Consider the following 23,957-nt stretch of genomic DNA (forward strand, 5'->3'; position numbering starts at 1 on the left):
CCGTAAAAGAAAATTTCAGAAAGGCAATATGGACAAACTCATGTAAAATATCTGTATCCATCTCCATCTATGTACTTGAATAATGTATGTGATAGAAATTTGCCTTTCCAAATAAAAATATAATTAAAAAAAAAAAAAAAAAAATCATAATTTGTGTTCGACTGAAGAAACAAAGTCACCTACATCTTGGATGCCCTGGGGGTAAGCAGATAAACATCAAATTTTCATTTTTGGGTGAACTATCCCTTTAAAGCTATATCACTTCTATTGTAAAAAGCACTATAAATAAAGCTGACTATCGCCGCTTGAGAAGATATGCTAAAATGGTTGATGAAATGTGAGGGGTGTACCCACTTTTGTGAGATACTGTAAATTCTTCAATGATTTATAATTACTAATAAATTATAAACCATCTACTAATGATTTGTTTGATTTATTTCATAATTTAAAGACTTACAACACATTTGTAAATTGTTACCATTTATTAATCATTTATAAATGTATAGTCATGTTTTGTAAATTATTTGTTCATCATTAACTAATAATTTATAAGTTAACTAAATTAATAAAACATTCATAAAATGTTAACAACATATCACTTATTAATCATTTATGAAGGTATAGTCATGTTTTGTAAATTATTAGTTCACTAATTTATAAGTGACAACTGAATTATTATAAAGTTATAATAAAGTGTTACCCAAAATAAATGTCAATAGATTGTGAATTATTTGTTTTCAAGGTTTTTAGTAATTTGATAACATTTCCAAGAAATGACCTCCATTCCAATGTAAATGCTAAAGTATTTATTTTCAAAAGAAAGCAATAAAAGGTTAATGTTGGTCAATCAAACAATGTGTGGTCGAAAGCTGTGTGCTCTCTCCACCCTCACACCTGATTCCACTCTCCTTATACAGTCACCTTACAAAATAAAAGTCATCTTTAAATTCATTAAAAAACATAAATCATTGTTTAAATCAATAATTAAGTGAATAACATTCAAACTTAAATGGCTCCAACATTTTCTGTTGTGAAATCTGCACTTATAATTGTAATCAGCCATTTTACTCTCTAGATTTTATCTGTATCAGCATTTTAAAAAAACCCATATCCATCCACCACTAGTTACAAATGAAATATGCATGGAGAAGGTCGTATAGATAAGAGAGTTACATCTGTACTTTGTCTATTATGGATCGACCATTTCCAACACAAGGCTCTGATTCTGATTAGCCTCAACCTCTACAAAAACCCGAGCTCGACGCCTGAAGCTCTCCAGGAAAGCTCTGCGGACGTAACGGTCTGGAATTCCATCAGTCACAAAGATCTGAGACACGGAGGTGCTTTCACCAGGGCTTACGTTCACCTGGATCTGCAGGTTGTAGTAGCGCTGTTGGACGAAGCCCTGCATGTCGATTCGAAGATTAGCATATTTGAGCAGGTTTGAGCGTTGCTGATCCACCAGGTACCTATTGTCCCAGCGCCTGATTAAGATTTCCACCTCATTTCTCCATTGACTGCCATTAGTGATGTAATCAGGAGCTGGCACAGCAGTAAAGGTGGTTTTTTTCTTGTTACCTTTGTCATAACAGGTACATATCACTTGTCCTTCCTTCTGTGTGTCTGTTCCTTCTGTGTATTGTGTGGCTGTGTCCCACAAGTTAGAGTAAGTGCAATTATCTTTTTCTTCTTCAATGTGTCTGTGGTAATCATATGTTGACTGATCTGAAGTCCGGCACCAGTTGTAGCCGTAACCGTGATTCCCACATGGACTGTCTTCATTACACGGTCTGTTCATGTAATCTGTGTTTTCAGATGGAGAGCAGTAATCCCATCCCTTCGCAGTATAGCACCAGTAGTAACCATCATTTCCTTTGTCACATTTGTCATCACACAACACTCCATTGGATCCATAATGATTCTCTTTGGTGATCACCTGCCCACAGTAGCCCCAGCTTCCCCCCTTCACCCAGCACCAGTTGTACCTGTAACCCTGCTTCCCACATGGACTTTCGTCTTTACACGGTCTGTTCTTGTAATCTGTGTTTTCAGATGGAGAGCAGTAATCCCATCCCTGCGCAGTATGGCACCAGTAGTAACCATCAGTTCTTTTGTCACATTTGTCATAACACAACACTCCATAATAAGATCCATAATGGTAAATTTCGTCCATCACCAGCCCACAGTAGCCCCATGAAGCTGTGTACTGTCTACCCTGGGAGTCCATGTTTTCCTGAGGTGAACAGTCCATTGTCTGGTATTTTCCATCTTTATCAATAGTCTTGCACTTGTACACACCATCATCAAGCTTGCAGTCTTCTATACACTTTGTTCCAAGATGAGTAAAGTATGTTTTCCCGTCACTCAGCCACAATGAACAGACCAGGATGAGCAAAACGAGAGGAGTGTGTGGATGTGCCATTCTTTCTGTAAAGAGAAAAATAAAGTGAAGAGTAAGAGGCTTTGTGCTGTAATGCACTGTAAAAAAAAATCCCGTTGTTTCTACGGAAAAATACCGGCAGCTGTGGTTACCAGAACAATACTGTAAAAATGACATCAAACCGTAAACATACTTACGGAGTTACATGTGAATTTTACATTTTAAATATGTATATTTAACATTGGATTTCAGTAAATTGTAAAAAAAAAATCCCAGTAAAATTTACGGTAAAAAAACGGCAGCTGTGGTTGCCAGAACTTTACCGTAAAAAATACAGTAGCAACGTAAAAAAAAAAAAAATCTGTTGGATTTACGGTGAAATAACATATTTCATTAACTGATATAATGTTAATTTACCAAGCTAATGAAGTACTAATATCTGTTTTGTACCTTTTATAATACACTGACAATCACCAAACAGAGTCACATGATGAATCAAAGTTCATCCCAAGCAGCTTTTCACAGTGTCATTCACACACACACTAAACACCATCATGGTAACATGCATGAAATTTTAAAAATGCAATAAACATTAATTTAACAACATTAGATGTAACATAAAATCCTAATGTACATAACTGATTAGAAAAAAATGAGAAAAACTAAGAAGAAACAGAGTTATTTCAACAAAAATATATCAAATGTGAAGTGTCACGCAGGGAATTGTGGGAATGTCAATTTACGGTTTTTCACTGTAAATTTTACAATGAATTGTTATTTTTCACTTTCAAAAACTGTGAATTTAACGGTATTTTACCGTAAAATTACATTAAATGTACCGTTAGATCTATTACAGTTATTCACCGTATATAGTACGGAAACTTTCTGTAAACCAATTAACAGTTTTTCACCGCAGCATTTTTACAGTCTTTTACTGTTAAAATCACGGTAATTTTTTTACAGTGTGTTTGACTTAATCGTCAGTGTTGGGAAGTGATGCATTACCAGTAACATGTTACCGTACTAGCCCAGTTGACAGGGAACATTCTCATAATGTTGGCTGAAGTTCTGATAGGGCTGGGCGATAAAACAATAACAATACTTATCATGATATAATTTTACTCAATAAAACAATAACACACGTTTGATAAATGTTTGCTATGAAGTTTACGGGCCAAGCTACTCGTTTGAGACACATGGACTGTTTATCCGCTCCACTCGGCTCAAACGGCAAGCGTGAGCTTACTTGAGCTGACACTGATGGGTCTCAAACATGTGACCAGATCCAAAGAGAATTGCTTGAATATACTAAACTGTAAGAATTGAAAATATCTAAAGATATTTTAAAATGAACAAAGACATTTGCTTTACTGTTTCACCCCCCTCTCTCTTGCTACAAGGGCCATTTGGAAGGCATAAAGTTGTTGATATTGATCAAGACCTGTAGGCCAAGATGTGTGTACATTGGGGGTCTACAGATGGTCATGGTGGACCATTTGGTAGAAGTTTTAATCTTCTCATTGGTCAGTTTGAATGTCTCACATGGTCAAGGAAGGGATAAAATAAGATTGTAACTGTTGCTCTAGCTCTTTTATGCTCTGCTCTTTCTTTGATTCTTGGCTTTTCTGGGGCACTCTCTGGCCCTCTCTCTCTCTCTTTCTCTTTCTCTCTCAGGTAACTTTTACATACACGCTGTGTACGATTAATGGTATATGGTTTTATCATCTCACACATCTATTTTGTGATTATTTTAAGTGTAACCATAATCAGATATTGTCATTAAACCCTTTCTATTACAAATGATGTGCTAACTAGTTTTGATTTAGTATTAACATTAATGTGCTCCCTATTTCAATACAATATTGTCACACTATAGCAAAGCTCTCCCACATATTTTGCAATTATAACTGTGCTTATTTCCGTCGTTGGTATAAGTTGCAGTGGGTGGTAATAGACAAGAAATGTACAGTTTTCTAACATCTTACTGATAAACTTTCTTTAGTCGCTCGGCAAACCTTACAGTCTGAACCGCTGTAGGAGTCCCACCCTTACAAAACAAACATTTCTTGTTGATTTAGTTTAATGCCAGATGAAACAGCACTGACAAACATACTGTGCCATGAACAATCCAGTTAGAAGGCTTTTCCATAGATTTACATATATATATATATATATATATATATATATATATATATATATATATATATATATATATATATATATATATATATACACACTACCGTTTAAAAGTTTGGGATCTGTAAGATTTTTAATGTTTATAAAAAAAAGTTTTGTCTGCTCACCAAGGCTACATTTATTTAATTAAAAATACAGTAAAAACAGTAATTTTGTGAATATAAAGACTAGAAGGTATACAGCTATGTCCAATGGGCATGCACACATCAATATTATGTCATATAATTACTGTATTTAAAACAAAATCTTATAAGTAGCAAATTGAATTGTTCATTACTTTATCATGATGTATCTCTTGTAGCCACAACCCTATTTATACAGACTAATGATTAACAAGAAACACCTGTGACAACAACTTTCAGATACACAACTTATTTAAACAGTTTTTCTAGTTTAATAAATACACATTATTTTGTGTGTCTTTGTTTTAAAAACCTCAGTTGTAATGTATAAATGAATGTTTAAATAGTTTATTACTCATTTACTTACACTTCCTAAATGATCTTATGAAGCACTGACAACACTCAAAAAAATGATTTTTTGATGCTGTTCACTTTATGTAAACAACTTATTTTGATTCAACACCATTGTATTAGGTTTCTGGTTCAAATTTAATTGCTTCATGTTAATTTGACTTAAAACAATTACTTTTTGACTTAACTTGATGTTTTCATATTAAAATAACATGTTTCAATCAAGTAAACTCAACCAGGACTCAATCAAACAAGACTTTCACAACCCATCATGCTTTGCAAAGGGGCTGATCTAGGAGTGTAAATGTTGAAATAAACTGTTATTTTAAGCAGTTTTTAGCAACATGAGAAAATGGAGAGACTTTTTAATGTTTACTGTTCTATTATGTTGGTATTTAAAAGTTTCTGTTATGTTAATAGTTTTGGGGTTACCATCGTGGTGAAGTGTAGAACATGTGCTTGGGTTGAGGACCTGCTAACAACAAATAAAGTTGTTTTAATAATAAAAACAACTGTTTTGGGCATGCCATAAAGGGAATATACCCATCTTCTGGCTAACGCCTAACAAAAAGAGACTTTGCAGAGTGAAGATTTTGTAAAAGTTGTGAAAATGGTTCTTGAATGTGTCCAATGTGTCTTGAATGCTAAAATTAAGTTAACTTTATGTGCAAATTTTATTTCAACAAACAGAAAAATTAAGTAGTTTGTACAAAGACTAGTCTTGTTAGATCTACGTAATAAAATTATGCAAAATAATTCATTATATTTTTTAAGTAAATCAAGCATATAATTTTTATCAGTGAACTACGAAATATCTGGTTTGTAAATAATGTAATTCTTAATTTAGAAATGATAAATTGATCATTAATAAAGTATGAAAATATAATTATTAAACACATTATAGATATGCTTATAAATCAAGAATAAAGCATTTATATCTGTATTTATAAACAGCTTACTAATGTCTATTAATGCTTTATAAATGATGAATTAACTATTTACTAATGCTTAACTAATGCTTCATAGCGTGCACATTATAAAGTGTTACCGAAAATACTTCTCACTATAATTGTGACTTCAAACAAAAAAAAAAAGTAATAAAAAAAAAAATCAACATGAATTAGAGCTAAACCTCTGCAATTTTTTAGAAATAACTTATGAAAGAAATAAAGTCAAACTGGTCTGTTATAAGTGAAGCTGCTAAAGCTGTTTTTGGAGTTGTTTAATCATCATCTGCTCATATCTGAGAAATATAATTGATTTTATTTGCAGTTCATGTTTCAGTGGCTGAAATCAGATCAGTTATTATTTGCTGTAAAAAAAAAAAAAAAAAAAAAAAAAAATTGGGAATAAAGTTTTCAACCAAAACATGGCTGAAACCTTTGAAAAAAAAAAATATAATAATTTAAATTTAAAAAAAAATATATATATATTTGGTTAAATTAATAAAATAAGTCACATTAGGTTACATGAACTGTAAGTTACTATTGAACTCTATGTTTTAATAACTAAATTTTTCAAGTTGAAAATACTTAATATTCTAAGTAATTAAAAAGTATTAAAGGGTTAGTTCACCGAAAAATGAAAATTATGTAATTTATTACTCACCCTCATGCCGTTCCACACCCGTAAGACCTTTGTGATCTTCAGAACACAAATTCAGATATTTTAGTTGAAATCCGTTGGCTCCATGAGGCCTCCATAGGGAGCAATGACATTTCCTCTCTCAAGATCCATAAAAGTACTAAAAACATATTTTAATCAGTTCATGTGAGTACAGTGGATCAATATTAATATTATAAAGCCACGACAATATTTTTGGTGCACACAAAAAGAAATAATGACTTGTATAGTAATGGACTATTTCAAAACACTGCTTCAGGAAGCTTCGGAGCGTTGTGAATCTGTCTGTCAAATCAGCGGTTCTGAGCGGTTTGACACACGATCCAATTTATGATTCGACACACTAATTCATAACGCTCTGAAGCTTCCTGAAGCAGTGTTTTGAAATTGACCATCACTAAATAAGTCGTTATTTTGTTTTTTTGGCACACCTAAAATATTCTCGTGGCTTTATAATATTAATAATGAACCACTGTACTCACATGAACTGATTTAGATGTGTTTTTAGTACATTAATGGATCTTGAGAGAGGAAATGTCATTGCTGGCTATGGAGGCCTCACTGAGCCATCGGATTTCATCAAAAATATCTTAATTTGTGTTCTGAAGATTAATGAAGGTCTTACAGGTGTGGAACGACATGAGGGTGAGTAATAAATGACAGAATTTTCATGTTTGGGTGAACTAACCCTTTAAGTCAGAGGAAATACCTCAAAAAGTTGAGTGAACAAAAAACAAAAAACAAACATTTTACAGGGAAAGTTCACCTTACTTTCATAAAGTTAATACAACTACATTTTATAAGTTCAAACAACATTAAATTGTCAAGTTGACCATACTTAATATTCCATGCAAATACAACTTACCTGAGTCAGTGCAAACAGAAAACTCATAAAGTTGAATTAATGTTTTTGTTTTACAGTGAATATTGAAAGCAATGTACAGCTATAACAAGAACAACCACTTACCTAAATGTCTGTTATCTCACTTTGGATGCCCTAGGGACAACTGTCAATAAAATTCACACATTTGATTAACACAAGGGTGTTGCATAAAAACAATTTTTTTTTTTTTTTTTTTTTTTTACATTAGAATAATGTTTTACCTTTGAAGTTCACAGCAGTTTTTTCTTCTTGCTGAAAGAACAGCCTTATATATAAGCCGATTCCTCAGCCACACCTTCAAACATGCTTGAATCTCACACACCCACTGCAGCTTTGATGTACTGGGGTAACAATAATATGCTCTTTACAAAAGTTTTAGTTTTTTAATTAATAATGCCACTCGTTTGTGCAGATCATGTTCACGTGTCGCCTTAGCCTTCGATAGGAATTCACACACCAGATCAGTTTGCTCATTGTTTCATGATTCAGTTGTCACCATAGTCATAATCAATCTAAGCACTTTAAGTCTTTAGAAAAATTATTCAGTTTACAATCTACAGACATATAAAGACGTGGACAAAGTTGTTGGTACTCTTGGTAAATATGAACAAAACTGCCTGTGAAAATAAATGTGCATCGTTAATCCTTTAGATCTTTCATTTAAAAATTCACAAAAGTCTAACATTTTCCCTGAAGTATAAGAATTTAAAATGAATTCATTATGAAATAAATATTTTTCTCAAATACACATTGGACACAATTAATGGTATCCTTAGAAATTCTTATGAGTGAAATATTTCTGAAATATACATTCCCATCCATTTTTTACATTTTTAGCACACCAGGGTGACTAGGAGCATTAAATATTTCAGCCATGACTTCCTGTTCCACATGAGTATAAACATGAGGAAACACAAAGGCCAAATTCCGTTAATCATTCATCACAATGAGGAAAAACCAAAGAATATAGTTCTGTGTAAATAAATGTGCATCGTTAATCCTTTAGATCTTTCATTTAAAAATTCACAAAAGTCTAACATTTTCCCTGAAGTATAAGAATTTAAAATGGGGGGTTCATTATGAAATAAATATTTTTCTCAAATACACATTGGACACAATTAATGGTATCCTTAGAAATTCTTATGAGTGAAATATCTCTGAAATATACATTCCCATCCATATTTACATTTTTTTAGCACACCAGGGTGACTAGGAGCATTAAATATTTCAGCCATGACTTCCTGTTCCACATGAGTATAAACATGAGGAAACACAAAGGCCAAATTCCCTTAATCATTCATCACAATGAGGAAAAACCAAAGAATATAGTTCGGTGTAAATAAATGTGCATCGTTAATCCTTTAGATCTTTCATTTAAAAATTCACAAAAGTCTAACATTTTCCCTGAAGTATAAGAATTTAAAATGGGGGGTTCATTATGAAATAAATATTTTTCTCAAATACACATTGGACACAATTAATGGTATCCTTAGAAATTCTTATGAGTGAAATATCTCTGAAATATACATTCCCATCCATATTTACATTTTTTTAGCACACCAGGGTGACTAGGAGCATTAAATATTTCAGCCATGACTTCCTGTTCCACAGAAGTATAAACATGAGGAAACACAAAGGCCAAATTCCCTTAATCATTCATCACAATGAGGAAAAACCAAAGAATATAGTTCTGTGTAAATAAATGTGCATCGTTAATCCTTTAGATCTTTCATTTAAAAATTCACAAAAGTCTAACATTTTCCCTGAAGTATAATAATTTAAAATGGGGGGGGTTCATTATGAAATAAATATTTTTCTCAAATACACATTGGACACAATTAATGGTATCCTTAGAAATTCTTATGAGTGAAATATCTCTGAAATATACATTCCCATCCATATTTACATTTTTTTAGCACACCAGGGTGACTAGGAGCATTAAATATTTCAGCCATGACTTCCTGTTCCACATGAGTATAAACATGAGAAACACAAAGGCCAAATTCCCTTAATCATTCATCACAATGAGGAAAAACCAAAGAATATAGTTCTGTGTAAATAAATGTGCATCGTTAATCCTTTAGATCTTTCATTTAAAAATTCACAAAAGTCTAACATTTTCCCTGAAGTATAAGAATTTAAAATGGGGGGGTTCATTATGAAATAAATATTTTTCTCAAATACACATTGGACACAATTATTGGTACCCTTAGAAATTCTTATGAGTGAAATATTTCTGAAATATAGAAATATATGGGGGGGGGGGGGGGGGGGGGACTAATTTACACATCAGAATTCTGGGTCTCAGATGTTTCTCATTGGATCTCTCACCAGAACTGACTCAACCATAGAAAATTCCACCCTTTTATCAGGGTGGACTAAACCACTTTTAATTACAGGGAGGTCTTAAGTCCGTAAATCAATCAAAACAAAAACAATTCAATTTACATTTACCATAAAGCAATGAAAATACAAATAAACTTTACAAAAATACATTCAAATAAACAAACAATCCCAAACCCATTTGGGGATTAATTCCCAGCAAAGGATAAAGGACATGTGGAAATGCTGCGCTTTTTTAATAAGCCTTTGTTCCATGCTGCAGCCACAGATCCAGGCGAAACTCCGGGTAAGACATTTCAAAAACAACTTAATAAAGAATCAACCTTAAACCCATATTTTTGTCTTGGTTTTATTCAATCACTAGCGTGCACTCTAGCAAAAAATTATCACTCTTTGATGTTGTTAAGCGCGCATAAAGAGCATGTACCTTTAAACAAAAAAAAATGGTTTGGGTAAATATTAAAGAAACAAACCAAACCAATTACTTGCAAAAAATAAAAATAAAAAACTAGAACCATGGAAATAATCCAATTGTTAAGTGTGGCTTTAGCCATCACATTCCCCCCACCTAAGCATTCTCGCACGGTGAGCGAGAAAGAAAATCAGCTGCAATATTTTCGATACCCAGATGATGCTTCACTGTAAAGCGAAAGGGTTGTATCGACAAAAACCATCTTGTCAAACGGGAATTGGTTTCCTTCATTCTGTGTAACCATTTCAATGCTTTATGATCAGTTTCAATAACGAAATAATAAGCAAATAATATTTCAACGAGTCAAGAGCCTATTTCAAAGCAAAACATTCTTTCTCTACTACCGAATACCTAGTTTCTCTGGGAATTAATTTCCGACTCAGATACACCACAGGACGCCTTTCACCATTTTCCTCCTGCATCAGGACCGCTCCTAACCCCATCTCCGACGCATCTGTTTGCAGTACAAATGAATTTTCAAAATCAGGACTATGCAAAATGGGTTCATTACTCCGCATCCCTTTTAACTCAAAGAAAGCTTTTTCTACGGGAACTGTCCATTGCACGGTATTGGGCTCATACTTTTTAATTAAATCCATTAACGGCACTGCGATGGTCGAGAAGTGGGGAATAAACTTCCGATACCAGCCAACTAAACCAAGGAATGAGCGAATTTGTTTCTTTGTAGCTGGGAGTGGACAAGATTGAACAGCATGCACTTTCTGCACTTGCGGTTTAATTACTCCATTCCCCAATACGTACCCCAAATACTCAGTCTCGGTTTTAACCAAAGAACATTTTGTGGGGTTAATGGTTAGACCGGCGTCTTTAATTCGTTTAAAGACTGTTTGAAGATGTTGAAGGTGACTCTCCCACGAAGTACTAAATATCACGACATCATCTAAATAAGCCGCCGCAAATTCTCCCAAACCATTCAATACAGTATACATTAATCTTTGAAAAGTCTGAGGTGCTCCGTGCAGCCCAAACGGTAATACCCGAAAATGCATCAACCCCCATGGTGTACGGAAAGCGGTCAACTCTCGCGACTCCAAGTCCAAAGGCACCTGCCAGTACCCTTTACTTAAATCAACGGTACTGATAAATTTGGCTTTGCCGAGTTACAAATCGAATTTAGAGACGGAATTTAGCGAGAATAGCGAAAATCTATACAGAACCTGAGGGTATTATCTTTTTTTGGCACCAATACCACCGGATTACACCATTCACTCTTTAATTTTTTAATTTTACCTCATCTTCAAAAGCTGTCTGCAATCGTTCAGGGATATGGTAACTCATTCGTTTCGGCTGAGCATTTTCTTTAAGCACAACTCTGTGCTTTATAAGCTCAGTGTAACCTGGCTGATTTTTAAACAACTCCGAATCACACAATGGCTGAAGCTGAGCTCGCTGTTCTACCGGAAGATGGTTAAGGTCAACGGGCGGCGAATGCTGACAACCAGGCAAGTATTGTTCTTCTGCCTCCTCCTCATCCTTAACCAGTCTGATTAAATTAACGACTGCGCTCTTGCTCTGTGGGTACTGTTACGACCCTGTCTTTTCCTTCGTCACCTGGTGGTGGCAGTGTGGCGTTTGGATGTGACGTAAATGTCCAATTGGATAATTCATGGGCGGACAGTATAAATAGCCGGCTGATCTACTCAACAGTACTTCCTCTGGTAGAACAGGTTTCTCCAGAGAAGTCGTTTGCTCCAACCTGCTTCCATTTTTGTTCTTCCCAACATTTCCTACCCACTGGATTCTTATTTTCTTTTGGTTTATTTATTCCCCTAGACATTGTGCTATTTTGTTTGGAACAGATAATTTTGTAATAAACAACATGGCAATTCAAGGAACTCATTTGTGTGTGATCCTCTTTATGTTACGGTCAAGAACGAGCTGGCCGTGACATAAATTGGGTGGCTCGTCCGTGATCCTTTGGAGTGGGAAATGTTGGTGAGTATTTAACTATTTTTGTGAATGGTCACCTTTTTGAATGAGAACTCTGGTTAGGAAGAGTGTATCCAGTTGGGTTGTGTATACAATCCTTCCGACGGAACACTGGTTGTTGTTTTGTTTATTATTTTGTCTTTTTTATTTTTGAGGATTATCCTGGGTGGAGATATAAATCTCTGTTGGGGGTACGCTTTCGGACTTTCAGTTTGACTGATCGTCACTGAGTTTAGCGTTTAATGCCGCCCCGAGCCCGGTACATCCTCGAAGACTAGATAGTGATTAGTTAGTGATTATTTTCAGGTAGGAGCTGGAGTTTCTCAGTTCATGGAGGTGAACCTATGCAGCAAAATCTGTGAAATAATAATTTGTTTTTTAGTGCGCTCTCTTCTTTCCCGCGAACCTGCAACGTGTTTTTGACTTGTGGTAAGTCTTTGAAGTTTTTGTGAATGAGTGTGTTACGTAACGGAATGACGTAAATGAAGCAGTGGCTTATGGGAGTTGTAGTTATCACGAGTGTTCCACGTGCGTGAACTGTTTGTTTGTATTGTCGCATAGGTGTGTGAGAACGAAGATGTCTTCGGTGCTCGAAGATTTCTTTGCGTGTCCCTCAGAATCTTTACTTGAGAGGTGTACAAAGGAGCAATTATTACAAATTGCCGAACGCTTTAGTATCGATCTTACTACTCAAGATAAGAAACTGAAGGAAACGCTTGTGACGACATTAAAACGATCACTCGTTGATAGAGGAGTTTTTGAGGTAAGAACTGAGTCTATTGCTCCCAGTGATTCTTCTGTGTTTTCTCCTTGTGACGTTGAGGTTGAAAGTGAATTGAAATTTCGAAATATGTCACTGCAAGAGAAGCAGCTGTATTTAGATGCGGCGAAAGTCCGTGCTGAGCGTGAGGATCGCGCTATGAGAGAGAGGGAGGTAGAAAGAGAATTTGCAGCAAGGAAATTAGAGCAACAGTTATCCGTACGTAAACTCGAACTTGAGTTGGAGAGAGAACGGGAAGATAGAGCGTTTCAGATAAAGAAGTTGGAGTTGGAGTTGGAGCAGCAAAAAAAAGCGGAAGCCCCGCAAATTGATATGCCTTTTGTTGAATCGCATTCGTCGGCTGATTATGATCCTGTGTTTGACGTTCACAAGAATGTGAGATTAGTTCCTCCGTTTTCTGAAAAGGAAATAGAGAAATATTTTCATCACTTTGAACGAGTTGCTTTGTCTTTGAAATGGCCAAGGAAGTTTTGGACTTTAATGTTACAGTGTGTTTTCACAGGTAAAGCTCGGGAAGTTTATTCAGCTCTCAGTCTGGAACAGAGTGGTGAGTATGATATAGTGAAAACTGCCGTGTTACATGCATATGAACTTGTGCCTGAGGCATATCGACAAAAATTTAGGAATTTTAACAAAAATGATGAATGCACTTTTGTTGAATTTGCAAGAGAGAAAGAGACATTATTTGATCGATGGTGTACTTCAATGAAAATCACCACTAAAGAGCAGTTAAGACAATTGGTGCTCTTAGAGGAGTTTAAACACTGTGTTCCTCATGCTGTAGCTACATATCTTACCGAGCATAAGGTGAGTAAACTTTCAGAAGCTGCTATTATGGCTGATGAGTTTGTGTTAACCCATCGTGGGTCGTTTGGTTCAGTCAGTTTTAAGAACGACACGGGTAAGTCTAAGTTTTGTACTCAAGCCAAGACAAAGTCTGTTTCAATGGGGCCAAATATTAAAGCGACAGTAGTTGAGAAGTCAAAGCCTGTATTTTCAAAAGACATGATTTGCTTTTATTGTAAAAAACCTGGCCATAAGATCTCTGATTGTCTTGTTCTTAAGAGAAAAGAAAGACTCTCAAAACCTGTTGCTTTGGTTGCTACATCCCCATTCATAAATGATACTTTTGAGGAAAGAGAGAGCCCTTTGTCTCATTGTGGTAAACCTGCTGAGCAGAGTGTTACTGGCTCTGTTGATTATACACCTTTCATCACTGAAGGAACTGTTTCTTTATCTGGTTCAAAGGAAACTGTGTCTGTGTGCATTCTTAGAGATACAGGAGCTGCACAGTCATTTCTTCTGGAAGGAATTTTGCCTTTGACTTCTGAAACATCTACTGGAACTCATGTGTTGGTACGGGGTTTTGAGATGGGGTTTGTTAAAGTACCTTTGCATCGAATCCATCTTTCCTCTGCCATAGTATCTGGTGATGTTGTAGTTGGTGTCCGTGCTGCACTTCCAGTTCCTGGGATTACATTTATTCTGGGAAATGATCTAGCTGGGGGGAATGTTTGGGGTGAGGGTAATGTGGCAGCTTCACCCATAGTAATATCTGTACCCAGAAAAACTGATGTTGAAATCTATAAAGAATTTTCTGATTTGTTCCCAGCTTGTGCAGTCACTCGATCAATGGCTAACCGTCCATCTGAAAACCAGGATGATGAGGTTTTATTGAATGACACCTTCTTTTCTACTGTTAATACAGGTGAATCTGATGTCTCTAAATGTCCTGAACAGAGTGACTTGAAAGTTTGCTTTTTGCCCTCTTCTGATCAGGCAGAGTTTACAGAACTGCAAAATGAATCTGATACATCTGAGGTCCTATCCACTTCTGAAAGCATTGGTACTGAACTTTCTAATGTTGATTGTTCTTTGACTTCTCTTTTACAGATCTCTCGAGAGGAGCTAATTAGAGCACAACAGACCGATGATACGCTTAAGTTTTTATTCTTTGCAGCAAGGTCAAATAAGTGGTCTGATCTTCCTTCATTGTATTTCTTTGAAGACGGCCTTCTTTGTAGGAAGGGGACCATGCATAAGGATATGGTGGAACTAAAAATTCAGATTGTAGTTCCTCTGCCATTTAGAGAACCTGTTTTGAAATTGGCTCATGAAGGACTCGCTGGCCATACTGGAGTCCGGAAAACTTATAGTCGTATTATGCAGCAGTTTTATTGGCCTAAAGTAAAACGAGATGTGGCCAAATATATACGATCTTGTCACACATGTCAGATTACCGGTAAACCCAATCAAAAGGTGCCAGTTGCTCCGCTACAGCCTATTCCTGTGGTTTCCAACCCTTTTGAACATCTAGTTATTGACTGTGTTGGTCCTCTCCCACGGTCTAGGGCTGGTCACCATTATCTTTTTACCATCATGTGCCAGACTACCCGCTATCCTGCAGCTTACCCATTGAGATCTATCACCACTAAATCTATTTTGAAAGCCCTCACTAACTTCATGTCTATCTTTGGTATTCCCAAGATTATCCAATCAGATCAAGGTTCAAATTTCATGTCGAAGCAGTTCTCAAAAGCTTTGCGTCAACTTCGAGTTACACACAATGTTTCCAGTGCCTACCATCCACAAAGTCAGGGGATTCTTGAAAGGTTTCATCAAACTTTAAAGTCTCTCTTGAGGTCATATTGTGTGGAACTCGATGCAGACTGGGAGGAGGGTCTGCCATGGATGTTATTGGCTATACGTGAAGTAATTCAAGAAAGTTTGGGTTTTAGTCCAAATGAATTGGTGTTTGGTCATCCAGTACGAGGACCTACTGCAGTCTTAGCTGATGAATGGCGTACTACTAAGCCTCCAGAAAGTATCGCAGACTATGTTGGTGGCTTTCGTTGTAGACTTTATGAGGCACGGGCGATGGCTCAAAAGAAATTGGGTAAGTCTCAAACAAAAATGCAACGACTTTTTGATAGGAAGGCAAAGTTTAGGAGTTTTCAGGTAGGTGATCAGGTATTGGCTCTATTATCTCTTCCTACAAATCCATTTCAAGCCAAGTTTACTGGACCTTACAGTGTAGCTAAGCGCCTTTCGGATAATAACTATCTGTTGAATACTCCTGATCGTAGGAGAAAAGTGCAGGTTTGTCACATTAATTTGTTAAAGTCCTATGTTGCTCCGGTAAGTTCTGCTTCTGTTGGCATTGTAACATGTGATCCATCTAATTTAGGTCAGTCTGTGGTTCCTTCTCTCTCTTGTAGTAGGAGTGATGAGTCTTCCAAGGATATTGATGAGGACGGGAATCTTCTTTCTCTAGAAAAAGTAGACGGACGACTTAACAACTCTCAGATTCTTGTTAATTTGTCTTGTCATCTGTCTTATTTGGCTGAGAAAGAGAGAAATGACATCATTGATTTGGTAATGTCCTTTCCTTCGCTCTTCCTTGACGTTCCTGGTTGTACTTCTGTCATTGAACATGACATTGATGTTGGAACTTCTTCTCCTGTTAAGCAAAATGCTTATAGGGTTAATCCAGTAAAACGAGAATTGTTACAACGAGAAGTGAACTATTTACTCACTCACAAATTGGCCGAACCCAGTTTTAGTTCGTGGAGCTCTCCTTGCGTGCTAGTGAACAAACCAGATGGCTCATATCGGTTTTGCACCGATTATCGGAAACTTAATTCCCTAACCAAACCTGACTGTTTCCCATTACCTCGTGTTGACGACTGTGTGGATCATGTTGGCTCTGCCCAATATGTAAGTAAGTTTGATCTCCTGAAGGGGTATTGGCAGGTGCCTCTAACTGCCCGAGCGAAGGAGTTATCTGCATTTGTTACCCCTGATGCTTTCCTGCAGTATACGGTTATGCCTTTTGGGGTCCGCAACGCCCCAGCTACTTTCCAACGTTTGGTAAATCGTATACTGTATGGAATGTCTGGATGCGAGGCATATCTTGACGATGTCGTCTTGTATAGTTCCTCCTGGTCTGAACATCTTAACCAAATAAAAGACTTATTTTTACGTCTAACTGAGGCTAATTTGACCATCAATCTAGCTAAGTCTGAGTTTGGAAAAGCGACTGTTACTTATTTGGGTAAAATAGTTGGAAACGGTTGTGTGTCTCCAGTCGGTGCTAAAGTCGAAGCCATATGTAGTTTTCCTATCCCTACCAATCGTCGCGAATTGCGTAGATTTCTCGGAATGATAGGTTACTATCGGAGTTTCTGCCAGAATTTTGCCAGCGTGGTTTCACCTTTGACTGATCTATTGAGTCCGAAAGTCGTCTTTCAGTGGTCTGAGACTTGCCAACAAGCTTTTGAAAATTGTAAGGCTTTATTGGCCAATGCCCCTATTTTGAAAGCTCCAAACTTCGAGAAGTCTTTCCGACTTGCAATTGATGCCAGCGCTTGTGGTGCAGGCGCTGTTCTCTTGCAAGAGGATTCAAACGGAGTTGAACATCCTGTTAGTTATTATTCTAAGAAATTCACTCATCATCAACAGGTCTACTCAACTATTGAAAAGGAAGCCCTTGCCCTTGTGTTGGCTATACAACATTTCGAAATATATTTGGGTTCAATTGCTGCCCCAATTATTGTTTATACAGATCATAACCCTCTGGTTTTTTTAAATCGCATGAGGAATCGAAACCAAAGACTTATGCGGTGGAGTTTAATTTTACAGCCTTTCCACCTGGAAATTCAGCACGTGCCGGGGAAGGATAACATAATCGCCGATGCTCTTTCTAGAACATAATTCCATGATGTCTCTGCGTTTTTTCCTCTTCTTTCTTCTTTTTGCGTCTCTAGGGCCCAGAGGTGCTGGAAGATGAGGTGGAGTGAGAAGCGCTTTATGAATGGATGGACCATATTTTTTATTTTTTGTATTTTTCCACATTTTGCTTTTGTGGTTTTTCCGCTTTCTCTTTGATTCTTTGCAGAATCTTTTTGAGGAGGGAGGTGTTACGACCCTGTCTTTTCCTTCGTCACCTGGTGGTGGCAGTGTGGCGTTTGGATGTGACGTAAATGTCCAATTGGATAATTCATGGGCGGACAGTATAAATAGCCGGCTGATCTACTCAACAGTACTTCCTCTGGTAGAACAGGTTTCTCCAGAGAAGTCGTTTGCTCCAACCTGCTTCCATTTTTGTTCTTCCCAACATTTCCTACCCACTGGATTCTTATTTTCTTTTGGTTTATTTATTCCCCTAGACATTGTGCTATTTTGTTTGGAACAGATAATTTTGTAATAAACAACATGGCAATTCAAGGAACTCATTTGTGTGTGATCCTCTTTATGTTACGGTCAAGAACGAGCTGGCCGTGACAGTACCATTTCTTTAACAGATTAATATGCAACACCCGATGTGGTCGTGCCTGTCCTGGGGTCGCGAGCTCATATGTAGTTGTTCCTATTTTTTTTACTTACTTCAAACGGCCCTTGCCATTTACCCAGAAGTTTATTTTCGGACGTAGGACGCATCACAAGGACTTTTTGACCCGCCTCGAAAGATCATATCTTTGCCTTTCTATCATACCACATCTTCTGTTTTTTTTCTGAGTTTCTTTCAAATGTGCAGAAGCGAATTCGGTCATTTGTTGCAATTTTTGTCTCATAGCTAACACATACTCAATTACATTTGTTTTAGTTGATGTCCCTGAATTCCCCTCCCACAATTCTCTCACCAGAGATAATGGTCCCTGCACTTCGTGGCCATACATCAGCTGGAAAGGCGAAAACCCGGTTGATGCCTGCGGAACTTCCCTGTATGCAAACATGAGGTATGGGAGCCACTGATCCCAGTCGGTCCCTACCTCATTCACAAATTTGCGAAGCATTTGCACTAGAGTTTGATTAAATCGCTCTACGAGCCCGTCCGTCTCAGGATGATAGGGAGATGTCTTTAACCCTTTTATTCCCAACAGCTGATACACCTGCTGCAGAATTTGAGACATGAAATACGTTCAGTCAGTATTTCTTTCGAAATACCTACCCTTGAGAAGAATTGGACCAGACAGGAAGCGATAGCCTTAGCTTTGATATTTTTTAAGGGAAACACCTCTGGAAACCGTGTCACATAATTACAAATGACTAGCATTATAGCCGGTCTTACTTCGTTCCAGCATACCTACTATGTCCATTCCCATCCGCTGAAAGGGAACATCAGTGACTGGTAAGGGAATTAATGGTACTTTGCGGGGTTTACGAATTTCACTGTATTGACATTCAGGGCAAGCCTTACAGAATTCAGCAATGTCTTTAGACCAACCAGTAAAAATGCTTACAAATTCTAGAATGCGTCTTCCGCCTCCCCAAATGTCCTGCCCACGGAATGGAATGCCCCAACGTCATCACAGTATGTGATGTACGTACACTAACGGGTAAGACCACTTGTAATTTATCCCCAGTTTTACGATACAGCAAGTCATTCATTACACAAAAAGATCTTCCTTGAGACATGAATTCATTCAACCCTTTTCCCGCTGCCTCTACCACCTGAAAATACAATTTTGATGTTTCAGCATCCTCTTTCTGCAGCTGCCTCAAATCTTCAGGTATTGGAATTTGATCGGGGTTCAACAGTTTTTCAGGTTCTTTTAGTTCTCCAACCTGCCCTAAGGTTCTTTTCACTTTTTCCTGTTTTCTTTGCTTCCTAGATTTCTTTACTTTATACTGATTCAAAGACAGTTCAATCATAATCATAAAAGGACAAATACCCCAATGGGTTTTCATCCTCATCATTTCCGTTCTGTTTGCTTTGGGCCCACGTCAGAACTACATTACAAGTATCCCGAAAAGTTAACAGATCCATTAGAGTCGGAAAATCATGTCCTAAGATCACTGGATGTGGTAAATTCTGTACAAGTCCCACCTTCATCAAATAGGTTTGCCCCGCTATACCCATATACACATCAGTGACAGAATACTGTCGCTCCTCTCCGTGAACACATCTCACTATTACAGGAGCATCACTAGCACATAATTCAGGTACCAGTTCTGATTCTACAGGGGTTTGCGTGCAACCTGTATCTATTAAGGCCGTAACTTTTTTCCCATTCAACTCAACAGTTCTTATCACTTGATTTGGAACGGGGAGAACAGCAGGTTCAGGTAAGGTCTCTCGAGGCACATAACACACATTAGTAAGTGTTTTGGTCAGCTGCGGGCACATTGGCTTTTTATGACCTAATTGACCACATTTATAACATTTAATAGTCTCTAAAACAGGGGCACCAAAGTTCTCAGTTCGATTTACACTTGCCTCGTTTGTAGACCTACTTCCTTGGGATGCTGAACTCGGTCGTCGGGAAGATCTATCTCGTGCCGTCTTCCAGCGAGAGAGACTCCAGGGCTCAGCTCTACGTCGCGCTGCCACGAAAACATCAGCTAAACACGCCGCCTCCTAAGCTGTAGCCGGGCCATGTTCTTTAATCCACGTCTGCAATTCTGGACTAAGCATCCGCAGGAATTGTTCAAGGATAATTATCTCTCCAATCTCCTTGTGGCGACCAGGGCGGGCGAGAGCCGTGAGGGAACAGCGTGAGGCCGGTGGCGCGAGAGTTAATGAGTTCCACCTGGGAGGCGCACCGGCCTTGAGTCTCTCACGGAGGCGCTACGGAAGCATAAAAGGAGGAGCGACGACAGTGAAGATCGAGAGAGGACCAGGCCTGGACTATTATTTATGTTTTATTATGTTTGTGTGGCATTTTACTTTCGTTTTGTTCTTTGTTTATTTTGGTATTAAAGTTTATTTGAATGTTTGCCAGTTCCCGCCTCCTCCTTCCCATATACGAACTGTGTTACATTGGTGCCGAAGCCTGGGAGAAAGGAGGGACATGCTGTCAAAGAGCCCTCGCTGCTGAGGAGGATCGCGGTGCTGCGGAGTTCGGGCAGCGCGGGAGTGGAGATCACAAGAGGCTGCCCGAGGCGGTGGTGCTGGAGCTAGGAATAGGTGGGACGGAGAGCTCAAGGCCGTGCTCCTGGGACGAGGTGGGTTAACAAAATAAATGCATAGAAATATATAAACAAGCAAGGAACCAAACCAATTACTTGCAAAAAAAAAAAAAAAAACTAGAACCATGGAAATAATCCATTTGTTTTGTCGTTAGCCATCACACCATCCATTTTTTACATTTTTAGCACACCAGGGTGACTAGGAGCATTAAATATTTCAGCCATGACTTCCTGTTCCACATGAGTATAAACATGAGGAAACACAAAGGCCAAATTCCGTTAATCATTCATCACAATGAGGAAAAACCAAAGAATATAGTTCTGTGTAATAAATGTGCATCGTTAATCCTTTAGATCTTTCATTTAAAAATTCACAAAAGTCTAACATTTTCCCTGAAGTATAAGAATTTAAAATGGGGGGTTCATTATGAAATAAATATTTTTTCTCAAATACACATTGGACACAATTAATGGTATCCTTAGAAATTCTTATGAGTGAAATATCTCTGAAATATACATTCCCATCCATATTTACATTTTTTTAGCACACCAGGGTGACTAGGAGCATTAAATATTTCAGCCATGACTTCCTGTTCCACATGAGTATAAACATGAGGAAACACAAAGGCCAAATTCCGTTAATCATTCATCACAATGAGGAAAAACCAAAGAATATAGTTCTGTGTAAATAAATGTGCATCGTTAATCCTTTAGATCTTTCATTTAAAAATTCACAAAAGTCTAACATTTTCCCTGAAGTATAAGAATTTAAAATGGGGGGTTCATTATGAAATAAATATTTTTCTCAAATACACATTGGACACAATTAATGGTATCCTTAGAAATTCTTATGAGTGAAATATCTCTGAAATATACATTCCCATCCATATTTACATTTTTTAGCACACCGGGGTGACTAGGAGCATTAAATATTTCAGCCATGACTTCCTGTTCCACATGAGTATAAACATGAGAAACACAAAGGCCAAATTCCCTTAATCATTCATCACAATGAGGAAAAACCAAAGAATATAGTTCTGGGGCCGTATTCACAAAACATCTTAAGGCTAAAAGTAGCTCCTAACTTGCCGATTTAGGAGAAACTCTTAAAAATAATGGGTGTGTCAGTCCTAATTTTAGGAGTCCTAAATTTTTGCTCTAAGAGTATTTCACAAAGCATTTTATCACTAAAACTAGCTCCTAAAACTGTGAAACGTTAGAAGTAGTCAAGAGGACTCCTGAGTCACTAAGACCAAATCACAAACAGACCTAATCCACCAAAAGACACTGAACACCATTGAGGCAATAGCGATAGAGCCTTGGGTGCTCAACCTTTTCTTTATAAATGCAAAACATTTTGATTTATAGATTTGAATCTACAATAAGATGCCAAAAATAAAATCTTTAATAAATAAATATTGCCTGTGGCAGTGGTTCCCTTTCATGGGAACATCGACGCTGCGTAGTCGCTTTGGGAACGCCTCTGCGTGATTACGTCTTGAAGCACTCGTGAAATCAAACCAATAGTGTAGCGGGACGTCAGAGCGGGTGACGTCACGGACCAGGAAACTATAAAGCACCCCTGAGAACAAAGAACGCCAGCTTCTGTGTCTTCAGCAAGCGCTCTGTGTATTGTGTGTCTTATTTGGTGTTGTCTGTCATTATTCACAGCAAACAAAATATCTCTTCGTCCGAGGACAAGAGTATTTTAGTCACCAAGCATATATATTAGTTCCATATATATATATTGCAAAGACACGATTATGGCGGAAAAAGGCAAGCAACAGTTCACTAGATGTGCTCTTCCCTGCCCTCGTTTCATCACGGGCGGGGATACACACGATATGTGCGTTGCTTGTATGGGAGTGGAGCATGCACAGGCAGCTCTCGAGGGAGCTGTCTGTGTGCATTGTGAGAAGTTAACGCTCCGTGTACTCCGATCACGCCGCGCGTTCTTTGATAAAAAGGAGGACGCCGCGGCGAGTGTTCCCCAGGGCACGGGTCCCGCTGCTGCCAAGGCACAGCGTAGACTTCGTTCTTGGGGTTCACAAATGGATCTGGTGGAGGGGTTAGAGACGGGTTCTGCCCTATCTCGACCCTCACCTGCCAGGTCTGCTGCCTCTTCTCTGGCCGCGGAAGCACGCGTAGCGGTTTCTTCCCCCAGAGTGGAGGCACCGGAGCTTCGCTTATCTGTCTCCGAGGAGATGGATATAGCGTGCGCCGGCGCTGGAGATGAGGCTCCGCCACCCGCATCTCCAGCATATGAGGAGCTTTTTGAGGTGCTGTCTCGGGCAGTGGCTAAATTAAACATTGAATGGCCAGAAGAAAGACCTGAAGCGCGAGTTAAAAGCAAACTAGATGAGTGCTTTCTCCCTGCCCGAGCACAACCTCAGCCCCGGGGATTGCCGTTCTTTCCGGATCTCCACACCGAGGTGTCGAGATCGTGGCAGAGTCCGGCGCATTTCCGTGTTCATAACCCAACGACATCTCTGTATAGTAACATCATGGGAGGGAAAGAATACGGTTATACGGCGATGCCTCAGGTCGAAGAGACGCTCGCGAGCTATCTCTCGCCTGAGTCAGCATCGTCATTAAAATCCCCGACTTTGCCCACCAGACCCCTGCGTACAACATCAGCGTTGGTGGGCAGGGCTTACACCTCAGCGGGTCAGGCTGCTTCATGCCTCCATACTATGTCGATCCTCCAGGCATACCAAGCTGACCTGCTGGGGGAAATAGATCAGAGTGGCGAGGCGTCTTTTGAATGTATTCAAGAACTGAGAAAGGCGACTGACTTAGCTCTCCGGGCCACCAAGGAGACGGCAAAAGCAATCGGCCGGTCTATGGCAGCCCTGGTGGCCACGGAGAGGCATTTATGGCTGAACTTGTCAGATATCAAAGAACGCGATAAGGCAGTCCTTCTTGATGCACCAGTGTCTGTTCAG

At 38.2% G+C, this 23,957-nt stretch overlaps 2 protein-coding genes across 2 annotated transcripts; one reads left to right on the top strand and one right to left on the bottom strand.

Moving 5' to 3' along the window:
- Positions 1-791: 791 nt before the first annotated feature.
- On the bottom strand, positions 792-7,687 carry LOC125261364. The gene is made up of 2 exons (XM_048179940.1): positions 7,640-7,687; positions 792-2,427 (listed from the first exon to the last, which is right to left on the bottom strand). The coding sequence occupies exon 2, from the start codon at positions 2,420-2,422 to the stop codon at positions 1,190-1,192; it is 1,233 nt and encodes a 410-aa protein (XP_048035897.1). The 5' UTR covers positions 2,423-2,427; positions 7,640-7,687; the 3' UTR covers positions 792-1,189.
- A 5,483-nt stretch (positions 7,688-13,170) lies between these two features.
- Positions 13,171-20,472, top strand: LOC125261373. Its single transcript, XM_048179951.1, has 7 exons — positions 13,171-14,620; positions 14,714-15,997; positions 16,188-16,200; positions 16,320-16,476; positions 17,868-17,891; positions 17,999-18,079; positions 20,332-20,472. The coding sequence occupies exons 1-7, from the start codon at positions 13,171-13,173 to the stop codon at positions 20,470-20,472; spliced, it is 3,150 nt and encodes a 1,049-aa protein (XP_048035908.1).
- Positions 20,473-23,957: the final 3,485 nt, after the last annotated feature.

Source organism: Megalobrama amblycephala, unplaced genomic scaffold (assembly GCF_018812025.1).
Source record: "Megalobrama amblycephala isolate DHTTF-2021 unplaced genomic scaffold, ASM1881202v1 scaffold405, whole genome shotgun sequence".
In the NCBI taxonomy this organism is placed as follows: domain Eukaryota; kingdom Metazoa; phylum Chordata; class Actinopteri; order Cypriniformes; family Xenocyprididae; genus Megalobrama; species Megalobrama amblycephala.

Coding starts and splice junctions, on each gene's coding strand:
- LOC125261364 (XM_048179940.1), bottom strand. CDS start 2,422: ATGGCACATCCACACACTCCTCTCGTTTTGCTCATCCTGGTCTGTTCA.
- LOC125261373 (XM_048179951.1), top strand. CDS start 13,171: ATGTCACTGCAAGAGAAGCAGCTGTATTTAGATGCGGCGAAAGTCCGT. Junction 16,477..17,867: donor GAAATGACATCATTGATTTG/GTAATGTCCTTT, acceptor TTGCGTCTCTAG/GGCCCAGAGGTGCTGGAAGA. Junction 18,080..20,331: donor GTGTGGCGTTTGGATGTGAC/GTAAATGTCCAA, acceptor CCTCGTTTGTAG/ACCTACTTCCTTGGGATGCT.